Below are 17,665 nucleotides of genomic sequence, written 5' to 3' on the forward strand. Positions count from 1 at the left end.
AAGAAAGAAGAAAGGAAGAAAGAAAGGGAGGGAGGGAGGGAGGGAGGGAGGGAGGGAGGGAGGGAGGGAAATGAAAAGAAAGGTTGTGTTTCCCTCCTGAGATCCAGCAGCTCAAAATTGATGGGCATAGAGGCCAGTGCTGTAGGCTTGACCTCACCTTTCTGTCCACTATTTTATATGGTGTCTCAGCCACCCACAGCTGATGGCTCACCAGAACAGTAGCAGGGTCTTGGGGACACAATGCATGCTATCGTCCAGCTCCTTTCTGTCCCTACTCTGTGTGACTGATAGCTTGGTTTGTGTGACCCTGTCCTAACATGTACTTAATAAGTCATGGCATGGTCCCCAAAGGCCAGTCTTGTATCCTCCAACTAGTTAAATTCAAATTAATATAATTGTAAATTCTATGATAAGCCAAGATCAAACAAGAAAAATGTTCTGGTTTCGATGTATATCCTGTGACTTTATTAAATCAGAATCGCCGATACGTCACAGAATCCTCAACCTATAGATAAGAAACTGCAGGGAGACACAAGGAAGAATTTCCCAATGAGATTGTTTAGTCCCTAAGGTAAGAGGGCCAGCAAAGAGTTATTTCCCTGGGCACAGGTAAAAGATAAGTGTCCACCAGGAGGTGACAACTGAACATCGGTCCCACACTCCCCTGCAGTCCTGTGCACACACAACTTTTGTCCTTGGTGACCCTGCTTCCTTTGGTCACCTGCCCAAGCATGACTCTGAGGAGTAAAGCCAGATGCTGTCAGGCATGGAGCAGGAATGGAGGGCGTGTTTCTTCAGAGCTTTCTGACTGAAGGAGGCAAAGCCTCCCCATTCAAGCTGGGATTACAGATTTTGAGGCCTCTGTCACTGTCAGCCCCAACCTGGGGAGCAGTGTGGGAAAATATCTTGCCTTCCCTGGTCAGGTGGGTGCCCTGGCCCTACTGGGTCACCTAATCTCAATTGCCCCATGGCCTGAGTCACTGAGGGAGCTGGAGCCAGCAGAGAGATCAGAAATCCTGCAGGGAAGAGGCCAGTGTTCCAGGAGGCCTGTGAGCAGGGAGGAAGGTAGGGCTCTTCCAGCCAGGGCCAGAAAAGGTCATGGATCAGCTAGCTCAATCTTCTGCCCTGGTAGGTGCCAGCAGGGGCTTTAAACCCTTCCCACTCCACAGGCAAATACTTTTGCTGAAGCTTTCAGACAACAGGGACAGAAGCCAGGCTATGGCACGCACGGCAGCCCTGCCTTGCCTTTGGCCTTCCCTCCCCACCTGCTGAAACCCTTGATTAGGAGTGCCTCATGGGAAGGATCCTAATCTGTAAGTTACTTCTGAGCTCAGTGACAAACTGGATAAAACTACATTGCTCAGTTTCTAGGCCCTAAATTTATCTTCAACGGTGTCGTTAACTTATTGTGACTTTCAGGCTCATGTGTCCCTTCGGACACCCCACCACCACCAACAGCAGCAGCCGCCACCTTCCCTCCCATGAAGTAACAGTTCGGACTGACCGCCTACCAGTTTCTTTTTCTCTGTGGATTGCATAACCCAGTGAGGGGCTTGGGCTTTGGGGCGACATTTTTTGGGATTCTATATCCTGTTCTGCAGTCCTAAAAAAGTTACTTAACCTCTCTGTGTCTTATTTTCCTCATTGTTGGAGAGACTGGGTTAGCCGCTCAGGGAGTCCAAGCGCCTACGCTCTCATCTCCAAAAGTGTTAAAGTGCATGAGGAGACGCTGGAGGAAAAACAGCTCAGAGGTGTGGGAAATGTGGGGGGTGTTGTTGGCCAAGTCAAGGGGCTGTGTCCCCTGGCTTGGAAATGGAATTTGGTTCAAAATATCTGCTTGTATCCCCCATCCTTAGCTCAACCTTCCCAAGTCCTCTGGGGAGCACTGCTGAGCGCACTGACTCCTGTCTAGAGTGCTCAGCCACATTCAGGTGGGGGGGGGGCTTAGACTAAGCACAGCCTGTGGGCGAGAGGGAATGGAGAAGAAATACCTAGGCCTACACCTTTTCCATGTCAGTGAGGAGTGGGGTCCAGGCTGGGGAGGAGGTGCAGGGAGCTGAGAAGGAAAAGAGGTTACCTAGGAAACAGGAAGCTGGGAGGGTGGAGGGAACTTCAGTAGGAGGGGGGATAAGGCTTGAAAAGTCTTGGTCACCACTCATCTGTCCCTAACAAGGGACATGCAAGAGAACTCCTAGGAGCCTCCATTGCCTGAGTTAGAAAATGGAGAGCTCTGAGTCCTTGTTGAATCCCGGGGCAAATTAATATATCCATAAAGCACACAATCCAATTAAAAGTGTGTTTGTAGTGGTGGCTAAATGAGGGGGGCTAGGGGAGAAATCACTTGAGGTGTGTACAGAGAATCCAAAGGTCCATGACAGGAAAGGAAGGGGGCTGGGAGAGGGTTCCCTAGGTCACACGTTTTCCGTGTCCCCCTGACAGCAGTACTTTCTACAAAGGAAGAAACTAGACTGAGAGGTCAGGACTCTGCCCAAGTTCACACAGCTAATCCTGGCAAAGGTGAGATCTAACCAAAGCCTGGCTGGTCTGAAGGCAGGAGTATAGGTGTCCGCTGAGGGTGCTAGGCCGGCACCCGGAATGGGAGTGCTGCCCAGATGGCCAGTCCAGTCCCCAGGGAGATAGACTGGAGTCATAGGCAGTTTGCTGTAGTTGCTGTTTATTGAGATACACCACAGGCACAGACAGGGGCTGGGAAATGAGGTGACAAAGGTGTTCTGGTGAGAAGCTGAGGAGGCTGGAGGTCTCTGGGAACCACGCCTGCCTCTTCTCTCCTCCTCCAGCTTGCCCTGAACTCAGAGCAGATCTGCTAAGGTGAAAGAGTAGAAATGGACATCCCACCTCCTCTAAATGGTCAGTTCACCCCCAAGTCATCCAGCTGGTAACTCTAACCTCCCTCCCATCCCACTGCATCACCAGGATAAAATCTGAGTAAATTTGAGCCCTTTCCCAAATGCAAATCGTATGTAAATTGTGCACTACGAATACTCAGCCTCCCCAGTCCTGAGAAGGTGTGACCAGGCAAGGACGATGGTCCTGCACCATCGCAAAGCCTTGCTGCTAGTATCTCCTGCTAGAGGTCTTGACCGTGGTGGTCTTCCGCAGGATGGAGGTTCCCCCGGAGACCTGCCCGCCCTTGGCAGTACCGTAGCTCATGTTAGCACTGAAGCCGCCCTTGCTGGCCCCGCCAGCCCCGCCTAGAGAGAGGCCGCTCCCGAAGCCTGCCGCGCCGCCTGCGACCACCGAGGTAGAGTTGCCGGTAACCGCTGCAAGGCAAAGACTCTGCCTTAGTAGAGCTAGGAAGGGACAGGGGGAGTCCAAAAACCACCAAAAAACGGGTACAGCACACGGCAACACCGCTGACAGTTCATATTGACTCTTCAACAAGGGCCCCTTAGGACCTGAACCAGAGGCATGGGTCGGAAGGGACAGGGAGGGGCGGGGAAGATGGCAGACACTTACAGATACTGACAGCACTGGGACACTCTCCAGACATCCTAGGGGAAACAAAAGCCCAGAGTGGTCAGAGGTCTGGAAACCCATGTTTAAACCTTCCCTCAGCCCTTGCCTCTACGTGCAACCAGCTCTGTGTCAGGGCCTGGGGACAAGACCCGGAGATGTGAATAGCAGGAATATGCAACAATCCAGGACTCAAGGCCTCCCAGCAGAGCCTAAAGGCCTTTCTGCACGAGGCTTTGAAGCCTCCCCTCACTCCACTTCCTGTAGGGTTACTGACAGTCTCTGCATCTAAGGACAGAGCCTCCTGTCTTTCCAAGGAAGCGTTGAACCTGACCTGGCAGAGCAAACCTTGTTACTGAGCCACCACACCCCAAAGGATATAGATGCTCAATGATTCAAAAAGTGAACAGCAGAAAAGGGGGGGGAGCTGAAGAGCCACCCTAGAGCAGCACCCACAGACACCAGGTCTCCCCAAGCTGCACAGAGGGGCAGAGGAGCTGCCACCTGCTCTCCTCGCTCTCCAGCAGCTTGCGGTAGGTGGCGATCTCCACGTCCAGGGCCAACTTGACGTTCATGAGAGACTGGTAGTCACGCAGTAGCCGGGCCAGGTCCTCCTTGGCCTGGTGCAGGGCTGTGTCTAGATCTCCAAGCTTCTTCTTAGCGTCCTTGAGAGCCATCTCCCCACGCTGCTCTGCTTCTGCGATGGCGGTCTGCAGCTGCTGGCACTGCCCACAGAAAAAAATGGTACTGGGAATACCTTCCTGGGGGTGCCATTCATCCCTCTTCTCTGAAGCCAAGAGGCCCACACCCTACCCAACCAACTTGGGAGAAACAGAATGAAACATTGTAACTGAAAAGAAAACAATAGAAGAACTGAGGAAATGACAGTCCCTCCGGCAGATCCTCCTGGGCTTTGGAAGAAGTAAAATGAACAATAAAACAATCCAAGTGACTTGTTCTATCTATAGAAAAGTCACACTGTCTGGCCATAACTACATAGAGTCCCCATCAAAGAACTCTCTGCCCTGCCCCAGACATCCTGGAGATGGGATAGACCCACACGCTCTAGCACTTCTACACTCTGTGACTTTCAGGAAGTCCCTTCGCCTTCTGAACCCCAGTCATCCCAGAAGGACCAGGTTGATCCTGATGAGTTAGACTTTTGAGTTTTCCAGGCTGACTCAGTACCCACCTGCTTCTTGGTTGCGTCCACTTCACCTTGCAGTCTCTGGATAGTGCGAGTGAGTTCTGCAATCTCGTTTTTGGTGTCTCGAAGGCTGTCCCCATGTTTCCCAGCTGTCACCTGCAGCTCCTCGTACTGGAAGGCAAAAAGGTGTCAAGAGCCCTGACCTGCTGGGTAACTGTGGGCCTCAGAGACCACCCTCTGCTGAAAGTCCCAAAGTTCCAAGGGCCCAGTAGGCCAGGCTTCTTTAGGGGAGGAGGTCCAACCATCACCTGTACAACCAAGCTAGCCCTCAGCTCACCTTGGTCTGGTACCAGGACTCAGCCTCAGCCCGGCTCTTCTGGGCAATCAGCTCATACTGGGCTTTGACCTCAGCAATGATGCTGTCCAAGTCCAGGCTGCGGTTGTTGTCCATAGACAGCACCACGTTGGTGTCAGACACATGGGTCTGCACTTGGCTCAGCTCCTGAAGAAACAGGGCAGCTGCCACCAGAGTCCTGCTCCAAGCCTTGGACAATGGTCTCAGAGGGACAGGACACTAGAGGACACTCTAAAAAGACTCTACCACTGAAAAAAAGAGCATCCTTCTCCTGTATGGCATAGGCATTCATCCCCACTATTGGCCCACAGTCCTCCTGCTGAGAGGGCTTGGGGATGAAGCGAGTGTCCCTTCCAGCCCTGTGCCTCCCTGGCTCTGTACTAGCACATTTACTGGGTTCTGTGAAGGCCACTTCTGTGCCCCCAGGGCAGGCAGCATGCTCAGAGCCACCTGCTCCACCATCCATGGTACCCTGACGATAAGGGAGGAGAGAGGCTTGGAAGTAAAGATCCCCTATCAGAGTACCAGCTACCCGGGGAAACCAGCAGTGACAAAGCCCTGATGGCTTCCAAAGTTACTGCCCTAGGCTACGATGTTCCCAGGATGTCCTTGCATTTCTAGGATCACTGCCTTTTTTAAAGATTCTTTAATGTCTGTGATCTGTTCCCTGGGTTATTGGCTCCCAGAGAGTTCTGCCTCTGTGGCCCCTTGGCTCCCTGGAGTCAGCTTGGCTACCAGACTACCCTCAACTCTGGCTAGAAAACCCTTTGCACTTCCAGGTCTCCTCACAGACCCCCTGCTGAGCATGGAGGCTCCAGCCAGCCCTCACAGCCCTCAGGAGTCCATGGCCAAAGGAGTTCTGCAATTTGAAACCAGCCTAGGCTACCTAGTAAGTTTCCAAGCAACCCGGGTTACAGTATGAGTCTGTGTCTTGAAAAAGGAAAGAAAAGGCCTTCCATAGTCTCACTGCCTCTCTGACATCTCTCACACACAACCCAGGGGACTGTGGCAGGCAGAGAAAGAGGCAGCGACACTCTTCCTTTTCTGAGCAGCCAGTGTGGTTCGGTCACCAGCTTGGCCACGCAGCAAGCAGGATGAATTAGAATTCAGGACAGTTCTTTTTCCAGTTCCACAGAGAGATGACAACAAAACGCAGTATGGAAAGCCCTTGTTAGCCCCTGGGGAGCCTGACCTCAGAACCTGAGATGAGGGAGAGGAAGAGATGGAGATGGAGGCCAAACTGACAGTTGGGATGCTGGCTGTGCTCTAAGCACAAGGGTGGGAGAAACAGGTTGCTGAAACTGCGGGAAAGAGAAGTGGCAGAAGTTGGGGGGAAGCTACTCCTGGCCTGCTGTGTACCATCTGGGTAACAAGTTACTGAGTGTCAGAGGACCTGATGATCTCTGTGCATCTTCATGGCGTTCGGTGGCCATGAGGTTTCATATCAGACAGCCATGGTAGGTGCTCAGGAAGTCCACTCATCTGCTCAGATTCCTCTGAAGGTTAAAGGCCCGAAGGCCTCCCCTTGTACCGGCTGACTTCTCTCAGCCCTGTGTGCCTGTTTTACTCTGGGACGCATAGCCAGCATCACCTCTCAGCTCCAGCACCCCAAACCCCACCCTCAGGCCACCACAGAGCAGCCTGTGGCCTGAGCAGAGTCAACCTGGAATTTGCAAAGCAACATGACAGAAACTGAAACTCCCCCACCCAAAAGCAGCCTCAGTGGTCTGCTGGCAACAGGACAGAAACGCCCACCCAATAGCAGCCTCAGTGGTCCGCTGGTGTCATGACATACCACGGAGAGAAAGGTCCAGGTGTTCAGTGAAGCCGAACTAGTAAAAATGAACAGGAAGAGCCGCTAGGCAAGAGAAGTGTGTGTCTCCTCAGACATCGGAGACTAAGGTGGAGAACGGTGGAAGTGTCCAGCCAAAGGAGCCAGAGAGGCAGGAGTGGAGTCACTAAGGAGAGCTGGGTCCTTAAACGTCCCCCAAGCTAGAGGGGGGACTCAAAAGTTGTTCTCACGCCAGTGAGACTTTCAGTGAGAACCAGCTCCCTTCCAGGCTTCCTTTAGATTTGACAGGGCCAAAACCAGAGCATGGAATTGAATCCTGAGTGCCAGGTTGACCACCGTGATTGGCAAAAGAACCGTTGGTCGGGTCCTCCTCTTGCTGTGAAAGGAAGCCCTGGATGAAGAGGCTCTTTGACAGGAAGTGATCCCCTAGCATGGTCCATAGCTACCTTCCCCCTCTACATCTTCACTTAATTCTCCCACCTACTCGATGTCCAACTTGCCAACTTCCTGCCACCCCAGACACTGTGCCCTTTGGTGCCAAGGCTCTGCCCAGCTGAGCCCTTCCTATGCCTGCTTCTGAAGTCCAGCTCTTCCTAAGATCCATTGCAGGTGTCGTCTCCTCAGAGGGCCTCCCTTCCTGCCCTCTAGAAGAGCCCCCACCACAGCCTTCCTGTGTGCCTTGACATCTTGAGCCTGTCCCAACAGGATTTTCCTCATTTAAGAATCTGGCCCCAAGGGCAGGAACTTTGTCTTACTTGTTATGTGGGAGGAACCCCATAAATGCTTCTTAAGTGAGCAAGGCAAAGTTAAGAGAAAAGGATACTGGGTGAGCCAGCCTTGTGCTTTGGATAGAGCGGAGACAAGCCTGTATCACTGAAAACAGACAATTGAGCCTGAGAGTGGAGAGGGAAGCCCTAACTCCTGAGTGACCACCAGTGAACCCCAGCAAAGACAAAGGAAACTCCCAGAATCCTTTATGATGAGCTCCACCTGGCTCACCAGATGGAAGCGAGCAGAAGAGCCCAGCAGAGCAGGGAACACAAGAAAAGGGAAATGACTCCATGCTAATGCCTTCAGAAGGCTCTAAAGCTGACTCAACCGCTGTGTCATCTGCCTCGGCCCCGTCACAGAGAGCAGGCTTCCTGCTGGAAAGAGAAACCTAAGATAGAGTTGGAACATGTGAAAGAGGCCTTGACATAGGCAACCTCACAGTCTAGCCCTGTGGGGAGCGAGGAGCAGATCCTAGGAGGCCACGGAGAAGGCCAAGGGAATGAACACTGAGCCTTCCCATAGAAACGTGATGAAGAGCACAGAGCCCAATCTCAAACGCCCTGCTCCTCAGAGGGAAGACGACAGGATGCAAATTAAGGAATTATAAACATGGGAGGAGGCCCGGAGCCACCAAGAATTGCCTGAGGAAACGTGAAACCAAGTAGGTTTCATTTTCACACATCAGTGTATTACTGGAGAGAGCTAAAAGCTTGCTTACCCAACACTGCCTGATCACCCTTCCAGAAATCCCAAAATAAGACAGAAGAGACTGGGACACCACGCAGGCAGTCCATCTTTGTTATGCAAGCATGAGTTCAGATCCAAGCAACTATGTAAAATGCTTGGCATCTTGGTGTGTGCCTTGTAACACCATTGGGGAGAAGGAGACAGGTGGATTCCCAAGACTCACAGGCTCAGTGAGAGATCTTATCTCAGAGGAAAACGGTAGGGAGCGCTGGAGGAAGACGCCCACAGTCGACTCTTGAATTTTGTTTAAAATTTCAATAAACACCAGGTGTGGTGGATCATGCCTATAATCTCAGGACGTGTGGGGCAAGCTGAGGCAGGAGGGTTGCTGTGAGTTTCAGACCAGGATAGATTGTATAGCAAGGCCTTGTTTGAAAAACAAGGAACTCAGTAGTACAGCACTTGCCTAGCCCTGTTACATTCCCAGCAGCCCAAGCTGATAAAACACACTTTTATCAGCTGCCTGACTATTGGAGAAAAGTAGGTGCATATCACTCTTGAAAACATCCATGTGAGAATCTCCAGAAACTGTCTGACCGTCCGAGTGACGAAGTGGCATCTGAAACCGCACACAGGCTAAAAGACGCTGGGGTGCATGACTATCCGTCTGCGTGCCTTCCCATCCGTCTGTCTGTCTCCTGAGGACCCCGCTTCCGGGCTTCTCTTATTCCTCAGGTCTCTTCATCGTCACAATATTCAAACCACCTTTTTTGGTTTTGTTTGGTTTTGGTTTTGTGAGACAGGATTTGTTTGTGTAGCCCTGGCTGTTCAGGAACTTGCTCTGTAGACCAGGCAGGCCGGCCTCAAAGTAAGAGATCCGCCTGCCTCTGCCTCCCGAGTGCTGGGATTAAAGGCGTGTGTCATCACCACTGGCCCTAGTCACCTGTTGACAGAACCCTCAGTGGGGCAGAGAGCACCCTGCCACCATGACCCCTGTACCCTGGATGGAAGGTTAGCTGTGAGGTCCCTGCTGATGCTAGGAACATCTGCTTTTCTAATGAATTCCCACTAAGCTCAACCCTCTGGTCCCAGTCTCCAAGGCTCCCTGTCTCCTGGGTCTGGTCCTGGATTCACTGAATTACCTACTACCCTACTTCATCAACCCTAGCACAGTCTTGTTTGCCCATTCCTGCTGTTCCAACCCCAACCCCATTACAAACTGATCGGGCCAAGGGCACTACCTCTAACTAGTTCTGTGACCAAGGATGAGCTACTGTGTACCACGGTACCATTGGTTCTCAAATGGGCACAACAATAGTACTTACATTATAGAGCTACTGAAATAATTATGCACAAAGGTGGCCCAGAGCCTAACCCTGTTGAAAACATCTACTGTAGAGGCATAATACTCATTAAAGGGGTGGGTTCCCAACTTTTGTTTTCTTTATTGAGATAGTATCTTTCTATGTTACCCTGGCTGGCCTAGACCAGGTTGACCTCAAATTCACACCATCTCCCTCTGCCTCCAAATGCCAGGATTAAAGGCTTGTGCCACCAAGCCCTGCCCCATCCTGTAGGCTCCAAACTTTTACCAATTTAGTTACACTAGTGAGTTCACAGCACCATGGGGACTCTCCAGTAATACACAAATGTATATAAATCATGTCTGTCCATTCATCTCCTCACCATTTCAAAGAGATGCTGCAGGAAGTCAATCTCCTGGGTCAAGGTGTCCACTTTGCCGTGCAGGTCCATTCTGCCCATATATGCAGCATCTACATCCTGAGGAGAGGTAGAGAGCAAGCAGAAAGCTCAAACCGACTCTAATTCTCTGCAGATCCTCCTCGACCCCTCACAGCCAAAGGGCCACCTCCCCCGGCTTAGCCACCCCACACACCTTCTTGAGCAACACAAATTCGTTCTCCAAGGCAGTGCGCTTATTGATTTCATCCTCGTACCTGTAATACAGGGAAGGCTCAGACCAGCTCAGTCCAGTTCTGTCTTTTAGGCTCACCTGACTCCCACCATTCAGAAGCGTCTTTGAGGGACAGTCCTTTAATGTGCTCAGACAGTGAAGACACTGGGGTGATGCCTTTGTTTAAACACTTCCTTCCCCCAATTGAAGAAAGGGACACCGAACTTGCACAATATTATAGCACTGTGGGACTGCCATCCCTTTGGACCTGAGCCCTTGGAGGTTCTACCAAAAGGAACGACTGTGCCAACAGTGGTTAACCTCTGTCTCCACTTTCAACAACATGCCTTCATTTGAAACAATCAATCCTGCCCAACCACTTCTGCTGAGACTAAGGTTTAGAAATTACCAATGTGAAGTTATAAGAAAAGATTTTTTGTTGCTCTGTTTGTTTATTGTTTTTGAGACAGTGTGTCTCTGTGTAGCTCTGGCTGTCCTGGAACTTTCTCTGTAGACCAGACTGACCTTGAACTCAGAGATCTGTCTGCTTCTACCTGAGAAAAGTTATTTTAAAATATACTTTAGTGTAATAAATATATGTATTGCCAACCATGTCGTATGAAGGTCATTTGGATCTCAATTCAAACCCTCATTTTTCTAAATCTGTATTTATAGAGCAGCTGAAAATTCCAGACTAGGTATTCCATGGGACTGAGAGATTAGTACTTCTGAATATTTTAGATATGATTGCGGTGTTGTGTTTTGTTAGGTCTGGGTAGGCAAATGAGCTATATAAAGATACCTGTTGGATTTAAACTAAGATGTGAGGGTATAAGAAATCTGTGGCACAGGCATAGGAACATCCGATGTTGATTTCTCAAGAAGGGAGTTTGGAGTGCCACCAGACATGAGAAAGAACACAGGTCAGGAAGGGAGTTTGGAGTGCCACCAGACATGAGAAAGAACACAGGTCAGGAAGGGAGTTTGGAGTGCCACCAAACATGAGAAAGGACACAGTGCTCCACTGGCTTTCCTCGGTTGCAAGAGAAGAGTCAAGGTGTGTCCCTGCACCGCAGATGTTTTTCTGAAGAAAATAGCATTGTTGCACTTTCTATAACCGCGGGCATACTGGGCTGGGAAGGGCCTTTTCTGCTGAACTGTAAACTCATAATTGTTATGACTGTAGTAATAAAAATGAGGCTTGCGCTTGACTGCCCCAAGCCCTTGGTTTCCTGTGTCAGTTCTTGGCTTTACTCGGGAGAGATGGTTTGGCCAACCTCTCACATACACCTAGTAAACATATTTGTGAATAAAGTTCCAAGAGCACTAGACTTGCTTGGAGACAAAAATGGAGAAGGCAGGAAAAGAGAGAGAGAAAATAAGATTGGCTAAGCTGAGTGTGGATAACGGGTGTATGGGATTCAGGACACTATTCCCCTTACCTTATGAAAAAGACTTTTTAAAACTATGAAACTAAGTGAGGTGACTCACACATGTAATCCCTGAGACTGAGGCAGGAGACTCGCCAAGAGTTCAAAGTCAGCCTGAGTGAGGCCCTGTCTCAAAAAGATAAAAATAATAGTAGTAGCAATAACAAAATAAATAAATGAAAAAGATCATAAACAAACAAGGCAAGGCCCCAGGCCCCCATGGGAGTAGCTCTCCCTGGATGGGGTGGGGTCAGTGAGCATCTCTTCCGCAGTGTCATGTATGGCCCACAGGGAACATGTGTTCTCTCACTTGTTCTTGAAGTCCTCCAGATTGTCTTGCACGTTCCTCAGCTCCATATCCAGCCTCCCACGCTCGCTCTGCTTGGCATCCAGCTGCCTCCTCAGGTTGCTCAGGTAAGTCTCAAAGAGAGGCTCCAGGTTCCTGGTGACCCCTGTATTCTGACTCTGCTCCTGCAGCAGGGCCCACTTGGTCTCCAGCACCTTGTTCTGCTGCTCCAGGAAGCGCACCTGGCCAGGGAAAGGAAGATAGGTGGTCAGCATCCCGGAAGCAGCGTCCAGCGCACCGGCAGGAGGGAGCAATCCTGCTCAAATGACAGTCCAAGCAGACGGAAAGGAAAGGGTTGACAAACACAGGCCCCTGTGCTCCTGCTGTCTGTGCAGTCACCTGAGCCTAAGCACTTGGTTCTCTGTCTCACTTTCCCACTTGTCCTGAGTAAAACTGGGTGAGGTCAGTGTTTCTGAGACTGATCCCGCATCAAAGTGAACTGTTAAAATTATCAGAGAGAGAGATGGGACGGGGGAGATGATTCAGCAGTTAAGAGCACTGGCTGATCTTCAAGAGGACCCAAATTCACCCACACGGAGGCTCACAAAAGAACCAAAAGTCACCAGGGTAGAGGGTGAGAAGTGGGCGTCCCTTGCCTCACCTTCTGTTATGCAGGTCCTAGCTCCACGGCAACCCAGGCCAAGTCACATGACCGGGAGCTCTGTAGCAGGTGCACTTTGGGGCTCTGCAGCCTACTTCAGTCTCATCTCTGTTTGCAAGCACCTGTGTGGTCCTCTCAGCCTCAGTTTACATATGGTAAAAATGTCAAGAATCACCTACCCTGACTCCGCATGGAGCCCTGTGGGTAACACTTGAGAAGAGATGGGGCCCTTCTGTGTTAAAAGTTCAAATCATGGAGTTATGCCTCATACCTTCACCATGACCCCAGTGCCTAGGCCCAGCGCCAAGGAACACAGTGCTGACAGAGCGGAGCAAGACATGCTGGACAGCATCACCAGAGGCATCCCAGAGTGTCACAGTCAAATTGTGTGGCAGCCACCCTCCTCCCTGTGCATCCCAAACACAGCTTCTCGGCTGGAACGGGGAACCAGGAGAGGAGAAGCAATGTTCTGAGTGTAACCAACCCCAAGACTTCTTCAGTTGGAGAGGACAGACAGGATCCCAAGGCCATAATCCATAGGATTCCTAAGCTATGCATGGTTGCCCACAGCTATAACATGGCACAAGTCTTTAAAGGCCACCTCCCTAGCAGGAACACTGAGGACCACACGTGTTTGAATTCTGAGGTATAGCTTCTGCCGTTTATCCAGCACAGTCAGGTGGGCGAGGCTCTCTCACAGCAGAAACCCCAGCCATCATGTTTCAACCCCAAACCCAGGTAGGCAGAAACCACAAGCACCCCCACCCTGCCTGCCTAGTGCACATGGATGAAATTCCCTTTGCCCTGACCGCCCTCCACTAGAGATTCAGCTTCCACCCCCCCACCCCCACCACACACAGTTTTGTCCCACCCACCTTGTCAATAAAGGAGGCAAACTTGTTGTTGAGGGTCTTGATCTGCTCACGCTCCTGGGTGCGCACCCGCTGGATCTCGGGGTCTATCTCCACATTGAGAGGTGTCAGCAGACTCTGGTTGACAGTGACTTCCTGGATCCCTCCAGGAGGGCAGACTGGCCCAAATGTCTGCCGGCCAGCCCCTAGGCCCACGTAAGCTCCACTGCCAAAACCTCCTAACGCCCGGCCAGAAGAGGCCCCACCAGCCACGCTGACAGAGATGCTCTTGCCTCCCAAATTATAGAGGCTCCGGCTGCCAAAGCCGCCAGAGCCGGGACAAGAGCGGACCCCACCGCCACTGCCACTACTCCTGGACATGGTCACTGAGCTGTAGCTGGTTCGCATGCGACTCCCGCCCCCTCCGCTGGCTGAGTTAGAGCTGAAGCCTCCTTTCGTGGAGTAAGTCTGGCGGGACACAGAGGACCGCATGACTGACAGCAAGTGGGGAAGCTGGGAGCCGGAGGGAACAGACAAGCAAGCCAGCGCAGTGAGCTGATGAGCCACGGAGGACCTTTTTATCTTTCCCAGCTGGGCTGGCCCTGGGTTCTACACACTCCTGCTGTGATTACCACAGGTGAGAGGGAGGGGCTTTGTGGGCCTGGAGGGAAGCCCCTTTCACTGATGAATGGGAGGGCCTCGCCCAGACATCACATCACTGGGACTGGAGAGCTGCACCTCTAAGCAGAGACTATTTGGGGCGGGAAGGACAGCCCCCACCTCTAGCCCCCGCAGGTTCTCCTCACTTGGAACAGGATGATAGGGCTCCCACGGCTACCCTCACCACCCAGTGACTGACTTGGTCTCCTCCTACCCGGCCTGCCGTCAATGCGGCTCTGTTTTGTGAGGTTTGTCCCAGGGCCCTGTGGTAAGCCAAGGCCCTCAGGGCCCAGGGCTGTGCAGGTGGCAAGGGAAGGTGTGTTGGGCAATGGGCTGTAGACAGAGTGCCCAGGCCTGCTCCGGTCCCACCCTCCCAGCCCACGGCCTCCTGTCTCTTGGCAGGTCCAGCGTGGGGGGCACAGGTGACAGTGTAGGGGTGGGGCAGCTGCTCTTCTGTCTATACTGGCAGGTGTCTGCTGGGTTGAAACCCTGTGTGTGGCAAGGAGGATCCAAGGACAAAAGGAGGTCCCTGCCCAGCCATTGGTCTAGCTGGGACACACACTGGGGGTTGAAAGGCTTTGTTGGGCTCAAACCAGGCATGGTGGTCCCAGCACTGCAGAGGCAAAGATATGAGTATCAGAAGTCCAAGGCCAATCCGAGTTCCATGAGACCCTGTCTCAAAACTAAAAGAAGAAGAAGAAGAAGGAGGAGGAGGAGGAGGAGGAAGAGGAGGAGGAGGAGGAGGAAGAGGAGGAGGAGGAGGAGGAGGAGGAGGAGGAGGAGAAGGAGAAGGAGAAGGAGAAGGAGAAGACCCCACCATCCTTCTCTTTCCCTCCACCATGCGCAGTTCAGGGGGGCAGGGACATACAAATCATTTCACATCATCTCCCTCTCTTCCCAGTCAGAATCAAGCACAACCCGAGCAGCAAGCACTGGAGAGACTTCAGACACAGGATCCCAGGCTGAGGAAGAACACCTTGAGCCCCACCCTCCTCACCTCTTCTGTCATTTGGTGCAAGGAGGGCCCAGAAAGGACAGAGCCTGGCTTAAGGCAAGGATGGACAGTGTTTACTGTGCCAGGCTAGCGCTGGGATGGCCAGTCAGCTTGGACTTAACAGAGACACGCAGAACCTCAGTGAGAATGGTGACCTCTGGGCTCCAAAGAAGGCTGTAGGGTCTTTCATCGGGGCCCCTGGGAAGTTCAAGCAGCTCCCACTTACTTAAAGCTCTGAACCCAGCTTCTGCCAGGGGTGAAGAGCCACAGAACTAGCCTCTTAATGCCACCAAGAAGACAGCCTTTCCTGCTTGAAGTTAGAATATCAGGCATCTGCGAAAGCTCAACACTCAGCCTCTCTGCCTCGAAGCATAGCCCACCATAGAAATCCTTGGAGAAACAGCGGCCTTAGACTGAGCCGTCATCTTCCACCAACCACCTCTCATCTCCTTTCCCAGGCTGAGAGCGTTTTCTCAGGCTCCCTTATCTCTGCCGGGCCGCGTAGGAGTGGAGATAGCTGTGAGTGAGGCCTAGCCTCCAGGCTGCTGTTGTGGTCCCCTAGGCAGGAAGATGTTGTCAGTCAGTGCTGTGAGTCACACTGTGTGGCTGGAGTGGTGGGAGTGGGAGTCAGTTTGTAAATATGAACGTACCCCACCCCGAAGGCGAGCATTCAGGCATGCAATTCCTGTACATATTTACAGAGCACACTTTGTGCCAGGTTTGGCACCGGGAGCTAATGAGCTAGTGGTGGATGCCTATGCAGCCAAGGCCCACTCTTGGGAGATAAAGTTGTTGCTCACAGACAGCCTCCCTTCCGAGCCAGACAGATCACCACGGGCCCAGGCAGGGTCGTGTGAGGCTACATTGACTCTTTAGCCCTTATTCCTGGCTCTGCAGCTCTGCTACTTGTTTTAAATATCAAACTCACCCCTTCTTTGAAAGTCTTTTTCAGAGCACACGCACACAGCCCGATTTCATGTAGCCCAAGCTTTTCCTAATCTCTGTGTGTAGCCAAGAATGGCGTTAAACTCTTGATCCTCCTACTTCTACCTCTCAAACACTGAAGTGACAAGCATCTGCCACCACACCTGGCGTTTGCAGTCTTTTAAGAGAAAATCCCACCCAGGTGGTGGTGAAAAGCACCTCTTATCTGAGCACTCAGGAGGCAGAGGCAGGAGGATCTCCATGAGTTTGAGGCCAGCCTGGTCTACAGAGCAAGTTCCAGGACAGTCTTGTCTTGAAAAAAACTTTAAAAAAAAAAAAGAGGAAACCCCAAACCTTTAAAACTGGTGAAGCTTATATGAATAACTGTAAATGGAACAGAAATAAAGAATAAAAAAATCATGAATCAAGCAACCAGGCCTCCAAAGGGCTCCTGCTAATACCAGGATCACACAGCAGCTCAGAGGATCAGTATAGAGGTGATTTAATGGCTTCTATTATTAATTAACTGGCTGATTCTATTATTAATTGACAGCCAAGGTTCAATACATTGGCAGTAAGTGCCTGAACTTGATCCAAATGTTTGGCCTCCCATAAATATTATGGATGAAGTTCGGGGGGCAAAGGGTTTCCAAAGGAAGAAAGAGCTACAGCCTAGCACTGCTTTTACCGCTAGCTACCAAGGGCCGCCCACTCTGGAGACTCTCGTCCGTCCGCCTGAGTTCTCCCCAGCTGGCAGGAGACAGAGTCGAAAGCTCCGCCACCAAAAGCATGGGTCAGAATAGCGATAATGGCCATTTGCATCCCTAGTACCAAACAGCTCGACGATGAACAACATGACTCCCAAGGGAAATGGGACTTTCCAGTCTCGTAAGAATCAGTAGTATCATCAACACGTACTGAGTGCTCGCTGTCTGACCCAATGCAGCCTGAGAATCTTCCATACAGCAATGGCAGTCCTTTACCTGACCCTGGCTCTGCTCCCTACTCTCGTCCTACCATGGGGCCACACCCGCCTTCCCCACACTTGGGCACTGCTCTCTCGTTCCCCTTCTTCCAACCAGGTTGACCTAAGTAGAGATCAGAAGGAAGAAAATGCTTATTCTTGCTAGATCCCATCATCTTGAGTCACACTTCTCCCAGGGGTCCTTGTTTGACTCAAGAATCTCATTTGGTGTAGAAAAAAGGGGAAATCGAGAGGATAGGATAATAAGTAGATTAGTGTATCACTTGTAAACTATTTTAGCAACTATTAGTTCTAGATAATATACATTGGTATAGATTTTATATACTGATACATATGTAAAATTATGTTTGTATTCCTGACTAAGATAATTTGTATATTGATACAAGTTCAAAATTACTTTTGTCATATTATATATGTTACTATTTCTGTTTATATTGTTTTTGTATATTTGATTCAAATGTTTAATTATTTTTGCTGTACTGTATGTATGTTTCTACTTCTGTTTAAGATATTTTATATATTGATACAAAATAAGGACATTTTTGTCATACTGCACTATACATTTCTACCTCTAAATAAGATATTTTATATATTGTTACAATTTTGAGATCATTGTCCTTATTGTGTACATGTTTGAAGATTGTTTATTTTTATAATATGAAACTTCAGTCTTTAAGCTATATAAGTTATTAAGAATTACAGGTTAATATTCACCCATGTTTGTCATACTTAC

The 17,665-nt window shown here is 50.7% G+C and overlaps 1 protein-coding gene across 1 annotated transcript; it reads right to left on the bottom strand.

Annotated features, from left to right (window-relative positions):
* Nucleotides 1–2,657: 2,657 nt before the first annotated feature.
* Nucleotides 2,658–14,053, bottom strand: Krt79 (keratin 79). Its single transcript, XM_048449605.3, has 9 exons — nucleotides 13,394–14,053; nucleotides 11,882–12,099; nucleotides 10,124–10,184; nucleotides 9,913–10,008; nucleotides 4,959–5,123; nucleotides 4,667–4,792; nucleotides 3,979–4,199; nucleotides 3,478–3,512; nucleotides 2,658–3,281 (listed from the first exon to the last, which is right to left on the bottom strand). Exons 1-9 carry the CDS (start codon nucleotides 13,859–13,861, stop codon nucleotides 3,076–3,078), a joined length of 1,596 nt encoding a protein of 531 aa, XP_048305562.3. The 5' UTR covers nucleotides 13,862–14,053; the 3' UTR covers nucleotides 2,658–3,075.
* Nucleotides 14,054–17,665: the final 3,612 nt, after the last annotated feature.

This window comes from Myodes glareolus, chromosome 19, assembly GCF_982192425.1.
Source record: "Myodes glareolus chromosome 19, mMyoGla1.1, whole genome shotgun sequence".
Classification (NCBI taxonomy): domain Eukaryota; kingdom Metazoa; phylum Chordata; class Mammalia; order Rodentia; family Cricetidae; genus Myodes; species Myodes glareolus.

Excerpts from the sequence above, each read along its gene's own strand:
- Krt79 (XM_048449605.3), bottom strand. The coding sequence starts at position 13,861 with ATGCGGTCCTCTGTGTCCCGCCAGACTTACTCCACGAAAGGAGGCTTC. Across the intron at positions 10,185-11,881 it reads CTGGAGGACTTCAAGAACAA|GTACGAGGATGAAATCAATA; the intron begins GTGAGAGAACAC and ends CCTGTATTACAG. Across the intron at positions 3,282-3,477 it reads TCCCAGTGCTGTCAGTATCT|CGGTTACCGGCAACTCTACC; the intron begins GTAAGTGTCTGC and ends TTTGCCTTGCAG.